The sequence below is a fragment of the Fistularia commersonii genome, chromosome 23, assembly GCF_037954325.1.
Source record: "Fistularia commersonii isolate RoL2024-O1a breed Wild chromosome 23, RoL_Fcom_v1.0, whole genome shotgun sequence".
In the NCBI taxonomy this organism is placed as follows: domain Eukaryota; kingdom Metazoa; phylum Chordata; class Actinopteri; order Syngnathiformes; family Fistulariidae; genus Fistularia; species Fistularia commersonii.
In genome coordinates, this window is record NC_141306.1 from 5,572,606 (window position 1) to 5,596,256 (window position 23,651).

The 23,651-nt window shown below is 44.3% G+C and overlaps 1 protein-coding gene across 1 annotated transcript; it reads left to right on the top strand.

Moving 5' to 3' along the window:
• Positions 1-2,796: 2,796 nt before the first annotated feature.
• Positions 2,797-23,598, top strand: tanc2a (tetratricopeptide repeat, ankyrin repeat and coiled-coil containing 2a). The gene is made up of 27 exons (XM_086170656.1): positions 2,797-3,178; positions 5,662-5,801; positions 6,055-6,223; positions 6,379-6,687; positions 7,933-8,058; positions 8,131-8,397; positions 8,879-9,012; positions 9,119-9,350; positions 9,428-9,600; positions 10,228-10,308; positions 10,423-10,623; positions 10,960-11,094; positions 12,116-12,312; positions 12,578-12,686; positions 13,040-13,162; positions 13,241-13,378; positions 14,117-14,215; positions 14,430-14,621; positions 14,902-14,995; positions 15,404-15,537; positions 15,619-15,742; positions 16,328-16,503; positions 17,020-17,152; positions 17,646-17,737; positions 17,820-17,954; positions 18,280-18,380; positions 18,571-23,598. The coding sequence occupies exons 1-27, from the start codon at positions 2,890-2,892 to the stop codon at positions 20,444-20,446; spliced, it is 5,979 nt and encodes a 1,992-aa protein (XP_086026782.1). The 5' UTR covers positions 2,797-2,889; the 3' UTR covers positions 20,447-23,598.
• Positions 23,599-23,651: the final 53 nt, after the last annotated feature.

The window sequence follows — 23,651 nt, forward strand, 5'->3', positions numbered from 1 at the left end:
CATCAAATCTGAGAAACACTAGAATTATAATGTGGTTCTGTTCTGCGTGTTTGTTGGTTTTGTGCGTCCTTCTCAGTCCCTTAGACTTTTAAAGTTCGTGGCCAAAGCGGAAGGAGGAGCGGTCCCTGATGATGCTATGTTCAAGGCTCTTAGTTTCGGGGGGGGGGGGGGGGGGGGGGCACATGGTGAAAATGCACAGACTTCCTAAAAACAGGTTGGGTTGTGGGTTCAGTGTACGAATTGCCGCGATGTGGGGTGCGACAGAACCACCGCCTGATTTACGAACATTTGAAAAGTGACATTTACTGGTTGGACGTTTTCAATCCCTTTTTAAATCATGCGACTACACAGGCCAGGAGTGTTTTTTTACACAAGCCCAACCTGAGCCAGACATTCTTTGTACATTTCTATTAAGGGTGGGGATGAAGATCAACACTTTATTGGATTGCTCAGAGTAATAGTTTTTCAATACATCCGGGCCGAATACCAGTAAAAACTAGGGGCGCAGAAAATTAGTGGTTCAATTAGGCATCGAGATGCATAATTGGAAGATTCGGAATGGATGCAGTTAAGTCACATAATCCATTTTTACATTTTAAATAGAACAAGTAGGGTAGGGGCTCCGGTGGCGAAGGCTCGGCTCCCCCTAAGGTTTGGTGCCTGGCTCTGGTGATGGGGTTCAGGAGTTTGGCGGATGCTATTGCCGTCGTCCAGTTTGGAGGTTATAAAGGCATAAATCATGGAGGAAGGGGACACGCAGTCTTTTGGTGGGGGAAGAATTAAGTCCTGGTGATATTACTGATGTGGGTTTTAAAGGAAAGGGTGGAGTGCATTATGATTGTGAACAACATTGTCCCTGTCTGTGAGGAGGGAGGTGTTCTGTGAGGGTTTCTGGTCCACCGATGTTTTGTTGTAGTTGAGTGTTTGAAACAGTATTGTCCATCCAGGTGTTGATGTCAGTCAGGCAGTGTGTGAAGGGGGAGAGAATGACAGGGACCTCTTAAACCCTGAGATACAGCATTACCACAGATAAAATTTCCATTTTGACTGTCAATGATGCTCACTGTATTCGATCGAATCATACTAGATGGAATTAGACTGACGCTATTGAGCAACAAGGAGAAAATTAGTTTGATCAAATTAGACACATATAAAAGCAAAGACAACTGAACAACAGTATAAATGTAAAAAGGCACTATGAACAGTGTATTTTAAACTAATTATCTGAATGTATTAAACTGAGTGTGTCTATTCATTCTATCTTTATCAATACCGTTTATCCTGTATTCAGAGTCGTTGGGGGGGCTGGAGACGGAGTCTACTCTGAACCGGTCCCCAATCGATCACAGGGCCACATAGAGATACAACCATTCAATCTCACTGCAAGTAAGGGTCTCCAATGGACCCACTAGCTGTTTTTGGACTTATTACAGGAAAGAAAGTGAATAACAGGATCATGTTTTTTTAACTAACTTGAAAAAAAAAAGAGCTAAAAGACACTTTTGTACCTTTTATGTATTGTACTGTGTTTGAACTGTAGCAAAGTGCACATATTTTTGAGCACTTCACTTCACCATGAAGTACTTGTCAAGAAAAAGCCACAGAATGAAGTTGTTGCAGCCACGTTTACCAGCCAGACACATTTCAGAGCACTTTCTGTCTGCGCCCCTTTGTTGGTCGTTTTACTACAACGGTTAAGGAATAAAAGAAAATGAATTTAGAGTTTATAGAAAAACGACAGATACTTTAAATGGGATTTAAGTACTTTTCTTTCTACATTTTTCACATTTTCTTGAGTTAAGAGAAGCTCCTACATCTCCACTGTGTTTTGTGGTCAGATGTTTTCTGTTCGTGGAAAATGGGAATTTCTTGTCCCAGCCAGTTTTCAGCTGCGTCTTTTTCTCTGCTCGCTCTCTTGTGGACAAGTTTCTGTGCTTTTGGTTGAGGAAAAAAAAAAAAAACTAAAAAAGTTGAACAAAGCAAAGGAGAAAACTGAAAACTAAACTGTCCTTCAGAGCTGCTCTGCTCGAAAAGCAGCAGATCACTCTCCAGCTTCTCTAGAGTGTGTGTGTGTGTGTGTGTGTGTGTGTGTGTGTGTGTGTGTGTGTGTGTGTGTGTGTGTGTGTGTGTGCATGTCCGTGCGCATGCCTGTGTGTCTCTGGGATGGAGGAGGGGAGTTTTGATTTGCGCCGCAGTCGCACTCAGACTGGAGAGATCGTCTTTCAGACCAGATATGGAGGCTCTGCTGCTGAAAAAAAAGATCTTTGAGGAGCTTTTACTCGTCTTCTCCTCCTGAGAAGGATGGCTCTTCCTTGGAGCTTCGTGCGCAGGACTTGGACTCAAAGCTCTGCTGCTCTCTGCTCTGTTTGCGCTCAGATCAGGGGCTGTGAGCTTTACCTGTGACTGAAAAGGATTTGGGGGCTAAAAGGAGAATAAGTGCCGGACTGGTGCGATTTGAGTTTCTGTCGACTTTGAGGTATCAGTCTCTGCCGTGTACTACGTAGCATTAGAGTGTAATACTTTCCTGCTTGGTGTCGGGTGTCGTTCTGCACCAGAGGAGTTGGAGCTCCGTGGGTTGTTTTTTTTTTTTCTTCTCTCAGAGGATCTCTTTCTCCTCTTATCTCCTCATTTCTTCCCTCCATTGCTCCCTTCTTCTCCTGCTTTGCTTATCCGGAGAAGAGGACCTCTGCTCCTGAAGGTCTTTATAGTGATGTTTACTTATAAATGTTTTCTCAAGACGCCAGGATATTTGAATGAAAGTCACCGCGGCGACTCGACGGTCGACTAGTTCAAGAAGGTCGTCCTGATTCATCCACAGTAAGCGGTTTTCACCTTCATGTGCTGGCTCCGCCCCCCTACATGGAGACGCTCTAAGCCAATCAGCTAGCCATGGATTGCACGGCGGCTATTTTGAAAGCGTGCGCCAGCTCAAGGATCGTGTGGTGTCACCGTGAGAGGACCACCGTCCGCCGCCCCTGGAGGCTGGCGGACAGCTGCAGATGCGGCGGGGATGTTATGGTGGCAGGGGTGGTACGACACACCTCCTCCGCCCTGCGGGGCCTGCTGTTCCACATGTGCTGTTGCCTTAACCACGAGGAGAGCTCCGACCTTCGCCGGGATTGGGTGGATCACGCAGGTGATGTGGCAAAGACGGAAGGGGATGGAAGAGGGGAGGAAGGTGAGGTCTGAGCACCGAACACATGTAGATCTCTCTCTGGGTCAGTGTTCATGTAATCACATTGGTGTTATGGTTAATTCATTTTAATTTTCAGTAAATACACCCAGGTTGCCCTGCACTCGGCAGTGTGAGAACTTCAAATCTGGATGGTGTTTTTTTTAATATAAGATATATCATAATAATAACATAATATCCAGTTCAACACAAGAATAACATTTAGTTAACCAAAATAATGTAAGAGTGTTTCCCTAACAACAGTTTCCCTATCATAGAACTGTTTTAATAGTTGCAAGCTAACACAGAGCAGACCATTTATTATACTATTACACCATATGTTAGTGACCAAAAATGTTTATAAGTGTTTTATTCCTAACCTCTCAGAATTTATGAATCACTGTCTTACCATCACTTTCTATTTTCTTTTTTCAAGCCATTCAATTTCCCATCCTGAATGAGTGAGCCCGGAACGACTGACGGTTAAATTGAGAATAAGGATGGAAAAATAACTAAACTGCAAGAAGCAGTGCAACTTTTACGTGTAAAAATGGGTTGTTGCATGTTTTGCCATGGTAGGCTGGTGTGTGTGTGTGTGTGTGTGTGTGTGTGTGTGTGTGTGTGTGTGTGTGTGTGTGTGGGAGGGGGGGGTAATATGAAATAACCTACTTTGGAAAATAATTATTGCAAAGGTAAACATTTAAATATATCAGATGAAACAAATGGTAGAATTAAGAATATGCATCTAATTGACTATGCTATTATTTCAAAAATAGAGTGATGATATCACGTTACGAGCCAGTGAGGTTGGAGGCAGACATTTTGACTTGTTAAGTCAGGGCTGCAGGGGGAATTCATTATGCCCTCGACGGCTGCACTCAGTTCGCTGGAACCCGACGGAGGACTCAGGTGTTTTTGCTTTTACAGGGACAATTAATGGAGTGTGTCCATTTTTATCGGCAGTGTTTATAACAGCGTGTTTCCCGCTCCGACAAGTAAAAATGGCCCTTAAAACCAAAGTAATTACAAAGATCTGTCAAAGACAAACATAGACAGAAACCAGAATTAAAGCTTCCTAATTATCCGTATTTTTTTATATGCGTCTGAAAGGCTTTTGTTCGGAAGCAGTCGAATGTTTTCTTCGTTCATTATATTTCCTCAAGGTTTTTCTTTTCTGTTTTTTCGGGGTGAAACCCTCGACCACAAAAGATCCGAGCCGTGCCAACCATTGCTTGAAACCTCGCTTTACTGCGTAAATTACAAAAACAGCGCTTTGAGCCGAGCCCGGGGTGGTTGGAAAGTTATAAAGAAAAGAAAGAAAAAAGGGGTGGGAGGGTAGAAGCGTGGACGCGGGGGGAAAGGGGATGAGAAAGTGAACGGATGCAGTTCCTCAGATGCCGCGGGAGGCGGACGTGGAAAAGTCGTCTTTGCCCGTATCTTCCCACTTTATTTTTGTTCTTCTAAAAGCGACTCGCACTCTGTCATTGACTGACCACACAAACATGCATGTGTGTGCGTCTGCGGTCGTGCACACACAATGCTTTGCTTGTATTTAGTTCACCAGTCATCAATTTATAGCTGTAATTATAGACTGTCAGTCTGCAGCTTACATTCTTGTGTGTACGTATACACACATCTTGTGTGTGTGTACCAGATATATCTCATGTTGGGGGGGTATAAATCTCTATACACCGTCACATTACAAGGACTCGGCCTCCTTTTAAGGACTAAACGCTCGAACCCCTCATGAATTATTTCAGCAGAAGGGCTTTGGGGTTGAGGTCAGTCTGATGTTTTGTATTTTGCTGGAGTCGGTCTATTCAGAGCACATAATAAGAAGCCAGGCAGCAAGAGCCCGGTCGGTGCTTCAGGAAAAGCTGATATAAACGGCTGTAATTGTATATTTATTATGGATAGGGTGACCTCCGCGAGAGTTGCGAGGACCGGAGCGATGAAACCGCAGAGCCGTGTTACTTGACTCAGCTCTCCTCATCTCCGCTGAGCTTGGAAGGAGCAGTTCACGCACAATCAAAACAAATTACAAAAATGAATATTGTCTATCTGACACGGCCATTTCAATGTGCGCTGCTGATAGATGAAAGACGGGAGCCTCCAGAATGGAGTTTCTGCCTGTGAGCTCAAGCTGACAGATGCATGAATTCAATGGAAATGTCTCTTTCCATGAATCACGTCTCAGTCACTCAACATAATCCTGACCGTAAAGACAGACTTTCATGTGAAAAAAAGAAAATCTCATCACGGCACAAAATCCTCATGAAGCCTGCTGACTGTCAAGTTTTTGGATTTATTCTTTAAATGTTTTTTTTTTGTAATAATTATGGATACCCACCAGTCTCGTGATCCCTCCTGAACACTGTGGTATTCAAATCTAGCATGATCAGGCCTCAGTGCTGAGATGATATAAAGAGGCGCACAGGTTTACTGTACAAAACTCCAAAAAAAAGGCACTTATCCCTGTGACCCTGCAGATGATGATGAGGAGTTGGGACCGCCCCCCTCGGTGGATGAAGCTGCTGATGCTCTGATGACCAGGCTGGGCTTCCTGCTGGGAGAGAAGATCAACAGTGGAGAGCCGGGCTCCACCCCCCACAACCAGAATGATGGACAGGTAGTCAGGTTGCACAAACATGCACTTGAAGACAAACAAACTGATAAATGGGTCAATGAACAAAACATTTTTTTTAAATCTGCCTCCAAAGTAACACAAATTGAGATATTTAACTTGCAAAAATAATGGTACTGTGTTGTTTTGGTTTGCTTTTGCCGTGAGGATCACCGCAAAACACACACACACACCCACATACATACTTATTTTATACATTCAGAAGACCTCCTCAGAGTCTCTCCTTCCTCTCCCACAGAGAATATCTCCGTCCTCCAGCCTGGCCAGCAGCGGTGCATCGCCGTGCTCCACGCTGCAGCCCCCTGCCACGGTGGATGGCGGCTGCAACAGCATGCAGGCCTCTTCCAACCACGAGTCTGTCACCTCTCCAACCTCGACGCTGGAGAGCCGGGACAGTGGCATCATTGGTATGGTGATAGGATCATGTCTGTATGAAATATGGCCAGCGGTTGAAACCTTTTTTAAATTATTTTTTTCTTTAAGGCTTCTACTTCCAGACTGTAAAAATTCTACAAATCTATGTTTTAATGTATAGTTTCATGTGCACTTTTCTGACTTTCAGCCACTTTGACCAGTTATTCGGCTGAGTCGGCTGCAGAGCGGGAGGACAACACTAAGCATCCCGGTAGCGGTTACCATGGCAACAGTCTAAAGCTCTGGCGGCCAGTGGTGGCCTCCACATCCTCTTCCTGCGTGGTCACGACAGGAAGCTCGAACGACGGCTTCCTGCACAGGGTGGAGGACAGTATGGCAGCCTCCACTTACAGCCTCAACAAGCTACACCCTGAATGGGAGCCTGACTCCGCCCACTTGTCTGGCTCCACCCACTCCATCCCACTCTACCTCATGCCTCGTCCCAATTCAGTCGCTGGTAAGACTGTGTGCATGCATGTGTGTGTGTGTGTGTGTGTGTGTGTGTGTGTGTGTGTGTGTGTGTTTACATGTGCCACATGCGTTTTCATAGCAGAAGAAAACTCTTTAGATTTAGCATTAGCTCTTAAAACATTGTAAGCATTTTCACTTCCTGTTTTAATCTGGCTTATATTTTGTTGCTCTACTCAACAACCACTATTTTTTTTTCAAAAGGCCAGGTTTCTACCCAGAAGAAGCATTTTAAAAAGTATAGCATTTATTATAAATTACCACATAAAATATTATGTATTGTAACACCTTGAATCAAATAAAGATATCTATTTTTGGATCAGTTAAAAGAAATAGCTGGGACTGTATGTAGGGGTGACTCTTCCGTCCACCTGCAAGTTGAAATGCATACACAGCCAAAGCTGAGCAACATGGTTATATCTCTCCCCCCCCACCCTTTTCCCACGATAACTGACTCATAAAAACTAAAAAAAAAAAAAGAACACACACATACACACACACACACACACACACACACACACACACACAACAAGAAAAAACAAAACGTTTGCACTAGGGAAAGGAAGGAAATAGCATGTATGAGATTTCACACACTGACACAGGATACGGGGTTTCAGCTCACGCTGCCTCTCTCTGCTGCCAGAGGCTTGAAACTGGATGTATCGGCTCTAAACCTTGGTGAGTTTTTTACCCGTCTTTGCCGGTGTCAGCGAAATGTGACGACCTTTACCGATTTTCTCAGCAAATTCTCTTTTCAAAACAAGCATTGCGGCGGCAGAGGTGGAAGTTCAGAAACTCCTGGTTTGCCCCCAAAAGGCCAAACATCCTGTTAATCCTGCGTCATTCACTGTATGACACAGAGTTTTTGCCTCACTGTCAACTCATCCACTTAAGTGAGCTGCTTTATGGCAAAAGATACATTGTTTTATCTGCGGTGGTTTTAAGACATCAGTAGTGCTTTTGATTTATACTCTTTCTAATTTTCTTTTATACATATATGTGTGTGTGTGTGTGTGTGTATATATATCATGTGTATGTATCAATGTCTAATATCATCCAAAACACTGAATGAAAATCATGAATGAAAATAATAATTGTAATTTGAATTAAATCAAAATTATATCAAAAACACAAACAGCTGCAATAGCAGCATCATTATTACTTATTTTGAAAGTGAATCATCATTGAACACCTAAAACAACAAATGGGATCTTCACTTTTATTCTCGTTTCAGCCACGAGTTCAGCCCACCTTGAAGATCTGGCCTACCTGGATGACCAGCAGAGAGTGGCGCCGTCCAGGGAGTCGCTCAGAATGCCCAAGCCCAATTCAGGGAGTCGAATTCAGCAGGACCACAGAGGTAAAGAGCACACACGTCCTTAACACAACCGTTCCACTTGCAGTGTTTAGTAACCCATCGCCCTGCTTCCAGTTCGCTTCACGCCGAGTCTCAACCTGAAGCCCATTCACTTTGAAGTTCCGGGCCTCTCTTCCGATTGGCTGTTCACCGGCAGAGAGTGGCTCTTCCAGGAAGTTGATGCCTGTCTCCGTAGCGATGACCCGTCAACCAATCGTGGGGTGGTGATTGTGGGAAACATGGGTTATGGCAAAACAGCTATCATCGCCCGCCTGGTGGCGCTCAGTTGTCATGGAAGCCGTCTGTGGCCAACGGCCTCCAGTGGTCAGATTCTCCCTTTACGTGAGCCGACACACACACAGCACACACACACACTGGCTTTTGTTTATGATGCAAATTTACTCATTTTAATTTGCTTATTAGTATGTGATTTCTTATTGATCTTTTTTACGCGGGTAGAAAGAAAAATTCAGCGTTGCTTTTGCTGAGTCTCAGGTCTTTTCCTGGGGTTTTCAGTTGTTTGGCACACCTACCAAGAATGATTAAAAAAAAAAAAGGAATAAAAAAAACAATTGTCCAATTTCAATCCCCCCCAGTAACTAGCCCCAGCCACAAAGACCACCTCATCATAGTGGAACAGATGGCTAAGTCATCATGCAAACCCCAGTAAGACCAGCCTTGCCGTCACCAGACACATATGTCAAATGAAGGGGTGGAAAAAATATGCCAAATAAGGAGAAAACTGCAGCCGAGGAGAAAGATATATACGTCTTACGTGCTAATGTATCATCCTGAGATTTAACGTTTGGTGTTTTCACAGCAGATATTGAATCTTTCTCCCATGATGCCATGGGAAGAGGGGGAGGAGAAGAAGGAGGAGGAGGTATGGGAAGTGGGCCCGGTACTCTGGAGGTTAAAGGAAGACAGGAGGAGACGCTGAGGAGGATAGCAGGACAGGTAGCAAACATACTTTTGAAAAAACAGTATATCAATAATATATATTCAGATTTTTACAACATATACCAGAAGTATTTGTTCTAAACCCCCCCCCAAATTTCCACAGGTTGTATCCTATCACTTCTGCCAGGCCGATAACTGTCACACCTGTCTGGTCCCGGAGTTTGTCCACAACTTGGCGGCGATGCTCAGTGAGGCCCCCAAGCTGGTGGCGTATCGGGAGCTGCTGCGCCAATCGCCGCAGATCCAGAGCGCGCTCAGCCTGCGTTCCTGCATCCAGGACCCGAGCTCCGCCCTGCAGAAGGGCATTCTGGAGCCGCTGGAGACCCTATACAGAGGTATGCTGACTTTCCACATCATCTCGCTGTTGTTGTTTTCTGCAGTTTTTCAAGTACTCTGCATTGTGTGTCTCCAGAGCGGACTCTGCATGTAGAGCCCACCGGATTTATCCTGCTGATCGACGGGCTGAACGAGGCGGAGTTCCACAGGCCTGATTACGGAGATACGCTGACTTCTTTTCTGTCCAGAAACATCCAGAAATTTCCTCCCTGGTTAAAAGTTATCACCACAGTCAGGACCAGTCAGCAGGTACATCCAGTCCCTCCCTGACAGTTGAGCAAAGTCATGTTGCACACTTTTTCCCCTATGCAACTATATTTATCTTATTGTAATTCTATTAAAAGCAGCTTTGCCAAAAATCATCATATCAGATTTCCTCTGAGATGTGTGTGAGGCTATGTATCAAACTCCCTGAATTTGAGTGGGAGAGCAGGTTCTTCTACATTTAGTCATAGCAATATTTGACAAATGACAGTGCATCAGTGGGAAAACACAGTGCCCCCCCTGGTGGCGGCAACCCAGCTGTCTTGGTCGGCAGCAGGACCTTTGGTGTTTACAAAACACCAAACAGTTTACAGATTGTTGGCAATTTTTGACATATAAATATATGCTGGCAACATTTTTTATACATATTCTTCTGTATATTTTCAATGTACATTTTTTTCATTTTTTTTGCAGTGTGTAAGGCAATGATTTGCTAATTTGAGTGATTTCTTCTTTCAAAGTACTCTTTTGACACAAAGAAACATCATCCTTTTCAAAATACAACCGGTGAAATGGACAGTTTTCTATTCATTTAAAAAATAATGTAATAAGCATGCATTCATTCAATGTGGAACAAGTGCTCAACAATCCCCATCTGTTTCTCCGTGTCAGGATATCACACGGTCTCTACCTTTCCAACGTATCTCTCTGGATGGGATGGAGGAGAACAGCGCCATAGACCAGGACCTGCAGGTAACAGACTTGCTCTCAAACAAGAACAGTTCTAGAAAGGTTCGAAAAGAGAAGCAGCAACAATCGAAAAGAGCAATTATTATGTATATTCTCCTTCTTTTTTTCCCCTTTTAGGGTTACCTGATGCAACGTATTCACAGCAGCACTGCAATTCAGAGCAACGTGTCACTGAGCAACGGTCGCCTTGACAACACGGCGCTGGCCAAGCTGATTGGCCACCTGAAGAGTCTGAGCAGAGGCTCCTACCTCTACCTGAAACTGACCCTGGACCTAATAGAGGGAGGGTACCTGGTCTTGAAGAGCACCAGCTTCAAGGTGAGAACATCTCACCCTCTGAAACACCCAGAGTTAATTACATCTTTTTTTTTTTTTTAATTTGTTTATTTATTTATTTATTTTTGAATGACGTAGGAACAATTTTCTAAATAAGTTGACTAGATCCCCTTGAATTTCAAAATATTGGGAAAATATCTCCTAGAAAGAACATGGCAAATCTTCTTTGAGAAATTAGTAAAAATGAAAAAAGTAAAACGGCCAAATTGCCAAAAAAGGCCAAAATATGACTTAGGCTTTATTTTGTGAGTGGACATCAAAGGTTGGAGAAACCCTGAGATTTTTTAAATGTGTGTGGGTTTGTGTTTGTGTCTCCAGGTGGTTCCTGTGAGTCTGGCGGAAGTGTACCTGCTGCAACTCAACATGCGCTTTCCTACACAGTCTTCTTTCCAGAGAGTTCTGCCGTTGCTCAACGTCACCGTGGCATCTCTTCATCCACTGACTGATGAGCAGGTACACATACACCCACTGCTCCTCCAGTTTTCCGAGATAAGAGGTGTCACTTGGTCAATTTTTTGCTTTATCATACTAGCTGAAATTTTAGTTACGAGCGAGTGGGATGAGCGACGCGGCCGCTGCTGTCCATGAAGTGGCGTTTATAAAATGTTGCGCAGCCTGACACTAGGCAGCCCAGCGAAAATCATGGGAATTTATGAGCAAGGTGTGCATGTTGTTGACTGGAGAAGTTGTTGGTGAAACCAAGAACATCATTTGTGAGAAGGCAGGAGACATTTACAGAGATTTGGTGCAGCAGACGGCAGGAACGTCATCGGACGAGGCAGCAGAAGAGTCATTCAAAGCCAGTCTGCATTCACTCTGTCGCAAAATTATGTATAGCGATAAATTGTGGCATAACCTGAAAGTCAAATTTAGCAATAAATTTAGCATCAGGTGTGTAGCAAGTGAGTTGAGTTAAGCAATAGAGCACGAAATGAAAAAACTCCCCGAACCTCCTCAGTTGATCGTCCGATCTTCAAGATAATACCTAATATTTGTTTATATCTATAGATGTTTTTTTATGCATTATTTGTTATTCATAAAGTACATTTTTCTCATTTAAAAACACGTAATGAAAATGGGGGTCTGGAATGGATAGTGATTCAATTCAATTTAATAGGGAAGTTTAATTTGATATATGAGCAAATTGAGTTACACTTCTAAGTCAAGTATAACTATAACTATATGTATATATATATATATATATATATTTGTGTATATATATATATGTGTGTGGGGGGGTGTATATACAAATACCAACACACACATAAGTATATAGATGGATAAAATTTGCACAGAAAGCAAGGATACATTTACAGGAAGAAGCATCAGAAAATTTACGATTTGATGACATTTGTCTCAAGAAAGACCTTAACATCTGCAGAAAATGAGAAGTGAACATGAGGTGTTCAGATGGCGCCTCCATCATGTTAGAATGCCGAGCAGCTGGACTGATAGCCTTCCTCTTTTCCTTCAGCTGTTCGAAGTGGTAAACGCTGGCACTCTGACCGGAGGAGCTATGCAGTGGGGGGAGTTTGCGCAGAGGTTGGAGCAGCTGTCATCTTTCCTGGTGCTGCGCAGCGATGGAAGCAGGATGTTGAACCATAGCTCCTTCAGAGAGTGGCTGATGTGGAGGGAGGAGGGCCAGGACGACCGCTTCCTCTGTGACCCAAGGTATGACAACCAGCAAACAGAATGCAAACACAGTAAAGATACAAGGTCTGTGCAAGCAATCGTGTTTATAAACCTCATGTCAGTGTTCCATGTTTTAAACTAGGTTTTAAACCATTCTTAATTAACTCTAAACATATCTTCAGTCTCTCCAACCTCTTATTGGAAAGCACATCAGTTAAAGTGTCCATCGCCATGGATGAAAGCAGACCGGAAAATATTGATGCAGCTGACCGACTGAACTTCCTGGGTATGTGTTCCTCTCCAGGGGCGGTCACACTCTTCTGGCCTTCTGGCTCTGCAGGCAAGAAGGAAAGCTGAACCAACAGCATACACTGGAGTTGGGACATCATATCTTGAAGGCTCACATCTACAAGGTATGCTCACCTTCAGTTGCACAATGGAGACAACTTTGCAAACAAATTATACCAGAGTCTAAAATATTGACAGTCAGGGCCAGAAAAATACTTAACTGGCTATGTTCCCTCTCACTATTTAACATAAATATACTAAATATATACAAACAAATGTTTTCTTCCCAAATATTAAGGTTTGATGTTGTTTCAATATTAATAACACTGGTCTTAGTCTTTAAAAGCTTTAAACTAATTTCCTGTTTTAAAACAGACACAAACGCACACAATACTCAAGCATAAAGAGTCATTGGTTTATAATAAAATGTAAATATTATTGTTGCATCATGCTCTTGTGTATCTTTTCTCGTATCCAGGGTCTGAGCAAGAAGCTTGGGATTTCCTCCTCGGTGCTGCAGGGGCTGTGGCTGTCCTACAGCACAGAGGGCGTGAGTCCTGCTCTTTCATCGCTGCGCAACCTCTACAGCCCCAACATCAAGGTACATCTGTCTGTCACACAAACGCACACATTCTAAGAAGGTGCACATGGGCTCCACCTCTGAACCCTCTCTGTCCAGGTGAGCAGGCTACTGATTCTGGGCGGGGCCGATGTGGATTACCGGAGCGATGTCCTCGGCAACGCCCCGCTACTGTGCGTCCATGCTCACTTGGGTCACAGCGACGCGGTGGCTCTATTGCTGGACCATGGAGCAGAGGTACAAAACGCGATAGGCTTTTCATTTTGTTTGGTTGCGACAGACATCTTGTGTAAATTTACCGCATCTATTCTGAAAGAACAATTATGGATTTTGCCAATATGGAAACTATTTTCTCCGTACTTGTCGATAGAGGCGCGACTATTTGGAACTTTGAACTATCACCAGTGGAAGGAATCGTCAATGAGACGTCATACTTTCAGTTTCAATATTTATAAACCCCACCAATAATGTGTTGGGCAGTGATCTTCATGCTGCTGCGCTTTTGAGAGTTCAGATCCATTTCTAGACCCACATTTCTTCATGTGGGTCTAAATGGACGCTGGGAATAAAACAGCCCTGCGGGTTACTGCATCCAGCGGGGGGTATCAGCAACCCAGCTTCACGAAGTGTTCGGTGTAAATTTGTTGATACCGTATGGACGTGCTCCATACTATTGGTGCCAATTCTCACACAGACACACTGACACCCTGGCACCCAAAGTGAAGGTGCGGCAAAATGTTCACACCCATTACTTACACCACGTCGAACAGTAAAACCGACTATCAGAAGGAGAAACACGTTTTTTTTTCTGAAGTGCAGCCGTTTTGCAAGGTTATCGTATTGCTCACTCGGCATTAGACTGATTTTCAAAATGCGTCGTACATGCATCAATCTGTCTGATCTACATCTCCGGGAAAGTCGCCCCCAGGCTGAGAAGTGTCAAAATGATCCGCTAAGGCTGTGCTGTTTGTCCAGGTGGATGCTCAGTCACATGACGGACTGTCGGCTCTCGGCTTTGCTGCTTCAGCTGGACATCTGGATATTGTCACAATGCTGTGTCAACACAAAGCCAAGGTAGAGCCTGGCCGTCTGCCTCTCACCGTTCCATCGCCTGATAAATTGCTCTTTGTAGCCATCTAGTGGTCCAGTTTTGGAAAAATCAGATGAACTGTTTTTCAGTTTTTTAGCCCATGTGCGGTGGGGGGATGTTTCCCCGGAAACCAGATGCACACGATCTGCAGTTCGGGACGCACGCAGCTCTTAATTCTCTGTCTTGCCACGTTCTCAGGTGGGCCATGTGGACAGATCGGGCCTGTGTGTGTTGGTGCACGCAGCTCAGCAGGGCCACCTGCAGGTGCTGCGCTTCCTGCTGAACCATGCTGAGTGGAGCTGCATGACGGGCTGCAGCCAGAGAGGGGCGGACAGGAGGCAGGCTCTGCAACAGGCGCTGATTGCAGCGGCCAGTGCAGGTCACACAGAGGTAACACACACACAAACACATACACAATGACATCCACACACACTGACTACTTGTTTTTTTTTGATATCTCACTGATTTTATCTCACAAAAGGGGAAGTATTATCCATTAACTGTTTTTTATCAGGCAACTATTCAACCTCTGACATGAATCAGTGCATTAGGGTGAATATTTTAGAATTAAGAGCTGATAAAATCAGCGACTGAAGTGATGAAATGTGTGTGTGTGTGTGTGTGTGTGTGTGTGTGTGTGTGTGTGTGCCCGCCCGTGCACTCGCTCCAGATGGTGTCCTATCTTCTGAATCCTCCAGAGGAAGATGTCGAAGAGGAAGACAGACCAGAGATCAATGCAATCGACAATTTATGGGAAGAGACAGGTATCAGTGGAAAGTACAACTGCTCAGAACTAATTCAGTCATCAATATTATGTCAGCAAATTCTGACTACACATGTCTGACAAAAATTGCAATTTTTTTCAACATCTACAAAATATTCAGGGTCATAAAGTGTGTAACATGGATATTACTTACAGCTTTCAGTCAAAAAAATGTTGCAAAGAAATTATCAATTGAAAGAGAATTATTTTACAGAAAATTATATTTTCTTCATTATTAGCAGAATGTAGTTTTAACACAGAATGTTAGCTTGTAAATATTTTTTTTTTCACGAGGGTATCTTTTTCTTCCACGGATTTTTGTGGGTCTAAACTTGCCTGCCGTTTCTATGGAGACAAAGTTCTACTGACACCAGGTGTTAGAGATATGTTCACACTTTGTCTCCTACAGCTCTGACAGCGGCAGCAGCGGGTGGGAGGCTCCCTGTCTGCACGTTGCTGCTGGATGGGGGCGCATCTGTTGAGCAAGGCAGCATACAGGGTATCACGCCCCTCTTTAGCGCTGCGCAACAGGGTCACTGTCAGGTACAGCACGATTCACACGACGTGAACACGCGATGATTATTCCTCCTTGATCCACACGTGATCTCCTTGTGTGTCCGTCAGGTGGTGGAGTTGCTACTAGATCGCGGGTCACAGGTTAACATCGTGGACAATCAGGGTCGGACAGCCTTGATGAGGGCGGCATCAGAGGGTCACATGACCACGGCCCAACTGCTCTTGGATCATGGTAAACATAGACTGTACATATGACAATTATTCAAACAGTGTGGAAAAGCCTCAGGCAAAAGACAATAGGATGATCAGAGCGGACGATTGTTGTATTTGTCATTTGTATATTTGTTCTTCAGCCTGTACAATGCAGGAGGTCCATAAAAGAAAAATATCTCGATTTATTAGCTGGTAGACGATACCTGCCAGGTGGAGAAAATCTGAATGGATGGTAAATTCAAATGTTTTCAGAGATAATCGCAATTAAGTGTTGCCTAATTAAGTCTTTCCATGGATCTCAGTAAACAATATATATATATAATTTTTTTTAAATTATTTAATAGTTCTGATAATGTCATACAATACATTTTGCAAAGAATCATCAAATTGTTGAATAAATGTTTTCTAAATATCTTTGATTATTCAAATGATTTGGTCAAAGATTAGTAAAGCAGTTCCGAGCCATTTAATAAATGTACATATTTGTGAGAGGCGTCTCAGGCATCCACATTACGGTATTTTGCTAACTGTGGAGACACCAAGGTTTATTTCTTGATGTTGGCACTTCCTCCCTCACATCGCCCCCATCTTTTCTCTTCTCAAGGAGCCTCCCTCGACCAGACGGACAGGGAAGGGTTAACGGCGCTGAGCTGGGCTTGTCTCAAAGGTCAGCTCCCACTGGTCAGAGAGCTCGTGGGAAGAGGCGCCGCCACCACGCATGCAGACCGCAGCGGTCGGACTCCTCTGGATCTGGCTGCGTTCCGTGGCGACCCTGAAATGGTGTGTAAAACTTTTTTTTCCGTACAACATTTTTAAACAGCAGTTGTGTTGGAGTTACTACATTCTAACATTAATATGCTGATGTATTCTGATGTGACCTCACCCCATTCATTGCCTCACCAATTCATTCATGTGTCATGCCCTGACTGTTGTCTTTTTTATTCCGTTCGCTTCCTTTATTTTATTCTTATCAATGCTGTTGTCACTCTGTTTATGTTGTTGTTTAGTTTTGGTTGTCTACTTTCACCCTTACTGTCTTCATTGATGTTGTTGCTGTTGTTATCTCTGCTGTTTATTTTTTTGTGGATGTCTTTTGGTTTTTCTAACTGTCTCCTAATTGTCTCTATATCAACAGTCATTACTGTGACTGTGTTACAGAATAACAACTGTTAACTCTACTGTTGTTACGCTGCAGCAATCATCCATACCTCCACCCAGACCCTTTAAACCTGACATACCCTTCCTTTATGCTCAAGATGCATTTTAGACATCCTGCTTTCGGTTGTGTTGCTCTAGGTGCAGTACCTGGTGGACCACGGGGCATCTGTTGAACACGTGGACTCCAGCGGAATGCGTCCTCTAGACCGGGCGGTTGGTTGCAGAAATACTTTGGCTGTTATCGCTTTGCTCAAGAAGGGAGCCAAGATAGGTAGGTTCTTTCTTAATTTCTTTTAAACTAAGCCACATTTGGTTCATTGATACCGGTAGTTTGTTGACACCCGTGGACAAACTGAGTAGTAACTTCTGGGTCTTCCATCAAAAATGATCAATTCCAGTCAACTCTAAAATGTTGTAATGAGACACTAATAGAGTTGACATTCTCCAAATATATTCTCATTTACATAAAGATGCTAATTGTAGTTCTATATACATACAATGTATAGTCCATATTTACAAACTATTGCATTATTTCTGTTCAAACTTGCAGGAATCGTGAAAATGTACTTATTTATTGTATGTTGTGCGACTGCTGCTGCTGCCCTCGTCATTTTCCAGTTTTCAGAAATAATAATAAATTTAATATAAATCTCAATAATCATTATCATTTTGGCAAAATGCACTGTCACACATATGTACTCCTGATTTTTTTATGTATGATTTCGTGCTCAGTTTGGATGTAATTTATTCCTCTGCGTGTTCAGGACCAGCGACCTGGGCGATGGCGACCTCCAAACCCGACATATTAATGGTTTTGCTGCGTAAATTGATCCAAGAGGGAGACAAACTGTATAAGGTAGGGTCCAAACTTCATCCCACACAAGTAACCTCCAGAAACGCACATTTTTAAATCTTCCATTTTGTGTGTGTAAATGTAGCAAGGTAAAGTGAGAGAAGCTGCTCACTTGTATCAATCAGCTCTCCAGAAGTTTCCAGGCGATGAGCTGAAGTCTTTTAAGCAGTTACGAGTGTGTGTCCTCCTCAACCTGTCCCGCTGCCTGCGCAAGATGAACGTGAGTGTCTCCTTCACATAGAGACATACACGTGCACATTCAAGTTTTAAATACCCGCAATGTGTTGTCAACACATTAGTGACACGGATTTATTTTTGAACATAACACTGTCAGTTTTTTCAAGTTAAAAATAGATCACAATATTAGGTTATTAAAAGCGATAACTGGCTGAACTGGAAAGAGAAAAAAGAAAAGATTTAATTTTACCCAGCTCAACCAGGTGATCAAAAAAAACCAAACATTAAAAATAACCATTTATTTTGGAGCTAATAACAATTAATAAAAAAAAAAAATCTGCTCTTGACAATAAAACTTCCATTTGCAGGACTTCTCCCTGGCTGAGGAGTTTGCTACAAGGGCGCTCGAACTGAAAGCCAAATCCTACGAGGCCTACTACGCCAGAGCTCGAGCGAAACGCAGCCGCAGGTAACCATAGCAACAGTAGTGCCTCATCAGCAGTGGGTCGTCCGAATAATCATACCTCATGTGCCCCACATAATCAATCAATCAATAGTGGACGTTTCAATGCTTTTGCATTTTATTTACATCTTTTTTCCTCATGTAGTCCTTTGAAATCCCCTGTTTCTGACTACACACACTCTTGCTCCAAACGCAGGCAGTTCCACGCAGCCCTGGAGGATCTGATCGAGGCCAGCTGCCTGTGTCCCTCCAACCGGGAGATCCAGCGTCTCCTGTCCCGTGTCAAGGAAGAGTGTCGCCAGGGTCCGCGGCAGCAAGATTGCCCCCCGCATCCTTCTTCGTATGACGTCTCTCAGCAGAACATATTCATCACCGAGATCCAGTGTAGCGATTCCGGCGGGCAGCTGCAGGACAGAGACGGGCTCACTGAGGAAGAGGAAGAGGGGAAGACGGAGGAAACAGGAGATGTTCCTCCATCTTCCTCCTTCCATGCTTTGCCTGGGGTCCAAGCTCCCGATGCCTACGGCCACCTTGGAGTGTCATCGTCATCCTCCCAGTCCCCTACTCATTTGTATCGTAACATGCCCGGTCCTCTCCATTCCCCCTCTTCATCCTCTCCCTTTCACTCCGTGCCTTTGCCTCCCTCATCTTCCTATCCACGTTTTAGCCCGGCAAATGCAATGCATCAGCAGTTGACCAGCCCCGTGTCCGAGAGCATGCCCGCTCTGTCCGAAACTGCCCTCCCCCAACACCCGCAGCCGGTGTCGGCTCACCAGAACCAGAGCCAGGGGCTGCTACAGCACCACCATCTCCATCTGGCCAATCAGCGATCATTCCCGAAGCAGAGCTCTCTCCAAGGCCAGTGGCTCCAACCGGCCAAAGTCCAGGTCGTCAGAGCCAGTCAGCCAAGTTCGTCGGCCCATTCCGGCATGGTTTTGGGGGGTTCTGCCTACTCCCAGTTTGGCCAGCTGCCCAGAGAACTGGCCGAACTTGGGGAAGGCATTTGCATGAACCCCTTAGATATCAGGCCCAGCCTGCAGGTCCAGCCCAGCCTGAGCTATGGAACTTCGTATTCACGAGACGACGTGGACCTTGACCTCACTTGTCAGTCGAGGTCGGCGTCTGCCCATGGGAGAGGGGGAGGGGAGAGGGCGGGGATGAATCGCTTCGGTCAGAATCGACAGTTCAGCCGCAACCAGTCCAAAGCAGCTTATTACCCCATGGAAGTGACTGAGGCAACGGTGGAGGCCCCCGATGGTCCGCCGCCATCACACGATCATCAGTACCCTCTCCAAGGGGGGCTGCGACGCCCACTCAGCATCCATCCCAACTCCTTGCCCGCTCCCCCCCCCAGGCCTGTCATCCAGTCTCAGAGCGTCAGCGTCCGTTTTTCCACCAGCAGCGGATGCCTCGCCGGCGGGCAGCAAACTAACCGAGGCCCGGGCTTCAGGACCTCGGCCTCCACCCAGCACGTGGATTTGCCGTCGTATATGGCTTCAATTGGCGGAGTTACCAGTCACCATGAAAATCTCCCCTCTCCCCAGTCGGATATGTGTATGGCCGGAGGCGGGACGTATCCGGGAGAGGCAGGCCGTGCGTCTAGGAACACTCCTTTTATGGGCGTGATCGACAAGACGGCGAGGGTGAACCAACAATATCAGCAGCCGGGTCCTCAGGGTTCCACGCCAAGCCTCAGCCCATCTCGATCCTGGGCCGTGTCGTCCGTGGACACCGTCGTCACATCACCCAGCAAAACCCCCGCCAACCAAACCGGAGGCTCCGGTGAATCACAGCCCTTCTCTATCGCCTACCACAACCGGAGCAACAACAACGCCCACAACGGTCACCACCTGCACGACGACCAGCTCCACCACTACAACGTGCCGCCGGGTAACACCCCGCAGGGCGAGAGTTGCGCGCAAGTCGTCGGTCAGAATCTCTCCTACCTTGACGTGAAGCTGACTCGAACGCTCCCGGTGATCCACAGCTGCTCAGATAGACCGGCTGACAGACTGACGTGCCCCACCCTGCCCGTCAAACCAAAAAGGCCCTTCGTGGAGTCAAATGTATGAAGAGGGAACCTCAACGGGGAAGAAGGTTAATGAAACTGGTTCAAGAAAAAGTCAAGTTATGTCAACACTCAAGAGGAAGATGGAAAAAAGAAACTATCCTTGAAGCAAATTATTGAGAACATTAAGAAGATCATAGAAGAGGGCAACACGCAATAATTGTTCAAACGTGTAGAACGTTTCAGCCTGGCTCTGCTTGAAAGTACTCTGGGTGCACTTGGGCGTACGCACTGAAATTAAAGGCACAGTTTGATTATCAAGGTTTGGCATTGACAATACTTTAATCTTCATAACACAGAAACTGAAACCCCTCCCTTGCATTCACTAAAAAAAACTTTCACATTTACATCATTCTAAGGTGTTTTCAATGATTAATTTCTTTGTGAGCAAATATTTTTTGCCGACCCCAAAGCGAACTGCGCCTGTAATTTGAACTGCTGCGTGAACTGGAATGAGAGCCGTCATGTGTGTTGAGGTGCCTCCTTATAAAGAAAAAAATAACTCATTTGTACAATATACAACACAAAAAAAAAACGCAGCGCATCCATTGGCGTGCAAGGGATGAACGAGACACGAGATACCTCCTGCCACTCAGGACGAGTAAGGAGAGAAAGATTAGAAGGACATCTAGAAACCAAAGGACTCCAAATAGACCCTCCTCCTCTGCGGCCTCTGGCTCGGGCCACGGCCGGTTTGAGCGCTGCTTTTACTGTAAAGGTTTTCCGCCGCGTTCATATTAGAGACTCGCCTCTGTAGCAGCAGGAGCCTGTCAGACAGGAGAGACACCACCTTGCTATTGTCTGCTGTTTACAAAGACAGGGAAAAAGCGGAAATTTGAGGCGCTTGACTGAAGCGTCTGCAAAAAGAGCGGATGCGGTCACTTTATGAGCGCTTGTCAGAGGTGCGTCAGTGACCCAGTCCCATGTCAGCATTTCAAAGAAATTGGATAGTGCTATCAGTGGAAGCTGTGTAAATATATACATACAACAAGATAAGTCATATTTAGCTTTAAGTTATGTCTTCATTAAACCCTATAATTATTGTCGTAAAACTGGATATTTTTTGGTTTTTCACGTTTACATGCTTAATTAGATTTTTTGTTTAAGACGCCATCTTAGACTCTTAAGTTTAAAATGGCGTCTAATCTAAAATGAGCATCTTGTAAAATATTTGTGTTGTTGTTTCCTTCGATGGCCTTTTGGGTCTTACTTTATGCAAGTCTGAAAGATTTAACCGCCACGCCAGGGCTCTTTCTATTGGTTGCCATAGCAACGTGCCATGTCATTGGATTCCGGTGCTGCCGATCCGCTGTTTCCCCGTCCGGGAAAGTGATTGTCTTTTTTAGCGTATATTTAGCATCAGTCAGGCGAGGTGGAGTGGTCAACCCTTGTATTTCTCTGTCATGTTGCAGTTAGTTGGGTCTTAGTTTTAAAGATTTGAAAAATATCCGCTATCAATAATTTCATGAACCTGCCTCTGACCATGTATCCAATTTTATTTTCTCTGGTTTTATTAAGTGAAACCAATTTGGACTTAATCCTAGATATGGTTTTTTTTTTGTTTGTTTTTTTTTTTTAGTAATTGACTATTACTTTGACCATTAATTTTGAATCCTCACATCAACACAGAACTGGACATTTGTGTTTATCCAGTTTATCCAAATACAAAGGGTCATAGTTACGAGGAGGGCCGAATGATCTCAGCATTTGACCAAATTTATATATATTTACTTTCAATTCCTATGTCCGTCTGACACGTAAAAGCAAAAAACAATATCAGTACTCCCGTCCAGACTTTATGAATGGATATCACAACTCAATGTCAGCAATTGTCTACATGGCATCTACTATCAACATTAGCATAACAGCTGACTGGGCACACACCCCGTCACGCAAACACACACGCACATACTGTGACCTCTGTGTACACCGTGGAGCCACAGTGTGGCGGTAGACGCATGCACACACATTCTGCGGTGCCCTTTGAGACCGATGATAAAACTCGCTGCTCGGCCGAGCCGACAGAAAACTCCTTTAGTAAACAGCCTTTGCCGTGTCTGAAAGCTGAAGTGTCTGAAATCACATTGCAGCCTCGCATTAAAAGGAAAAACGTATATTTCTCGTTACTTTGCCGATCATCTCCAAGATCCCTATCGATCATTGTGACTCATGTACACGGTTAACAGACAATAGTTATAAAATGTAAAAATTAATACTCAATCGGCTGGTTAAAGCCTTCAGCAAGGCAGTACGATATGGATGATCTCATCTGTGGCCCCATGGATAGAAGAAAATTGATAATAAAGCACAATATGGTAATAGTTTTAAGAGTATTGTTATATAGTCATAGGTACAACGCATGGGCTGAGTCAGCATGTAGGTGCTCTTCCTCAGGTTTTTGGAAGCAAATAATGCTAATGCATTTTAATTTGAATTATCATTACTTGCTTTCATACAGGTTTACCTTCTCATCCTTAGATTTGGACCAAGCTCATGTTGTAACAGGGGTTACGTATTGAAGTAGATTTTTCATAACATGTCACGTTTAAAAACGTTTCCATGTCCTTAGTTTTCCGAATGGGATGGAAACAGCAAAAAAAAAAAGCCTCTTGAGGACACGTTTAAAAAAGGGACCAGAAGCGTCCGAGGTTCAGTGTTCCGGTGCGGACGTGGCGAGCAGATGCTTCTCAGAAAAAGTGGGTCAAAGCTTTCTTTTTTTCTAACACGTTGTATGCAAACAATTGCCTGTTTTTATATGTTTGTTTTCGTCCTTTTTTATATTCGTAATAAATCAGCTTGGTTTCGGAGTCGGAGACGGAACCTGTGACCTTTGACCTTTCTGTCATTGTACATTCTTTCTTACTTGCTCCTACCTGGCTGTGAGACAGTCCGCCCACACCTTTGGTTCACAGTTCAGCCCGATGAAAATGTAATTTCGACGCTTGGAATAATATAATGGATTCTTTCACATTTTTTTTTTTTTCAGCTGTTTGACTTTATCCCACTCCTGTCCATTTTTGTTGGGGGATTTGTTTTCTCTGGGTCAAATACATTTATATTGAAAAAGCAGTTCTGTCACAGAATGTCATAAATAAAACCCAAATGTCATATCAACTGCTGGACAAACATCTCGAACAGGAATAAAGGTGGAAAAAAAAGACGTAAGATTCTCTCTTTGTGTTTGTCTTTTTATATGGAAGGCCATCCAC

What these genes read in the sequence shown, in the direction of transcription:
- tanc2a (XM_086170656.1), top strand. Translation starts at nt 2,890, where the DNA reads ATGGATTGCACGGCGGCTATTTTGAAAGCGTGCGCCAGCTCAAGGATC. An exon ending in TGAAGGCTCACATCTACAAG is followed by an intron (nt 12,687 to 13,039) that starts GTATGCTCACCT and finishes TCTCGTATCCAG; the next exon opens with GGTCTGAGCAAGAAGCTTGG. An exon ending in CGAGCGAAACGCAGCCGCAG is followed by an intron (nt 18,381 to 18,570) that starts GTAACCATAGCA and finishes CTCCAAACGCAG; the next exon opens with GCAGTTCCACGCAGCCCTGG.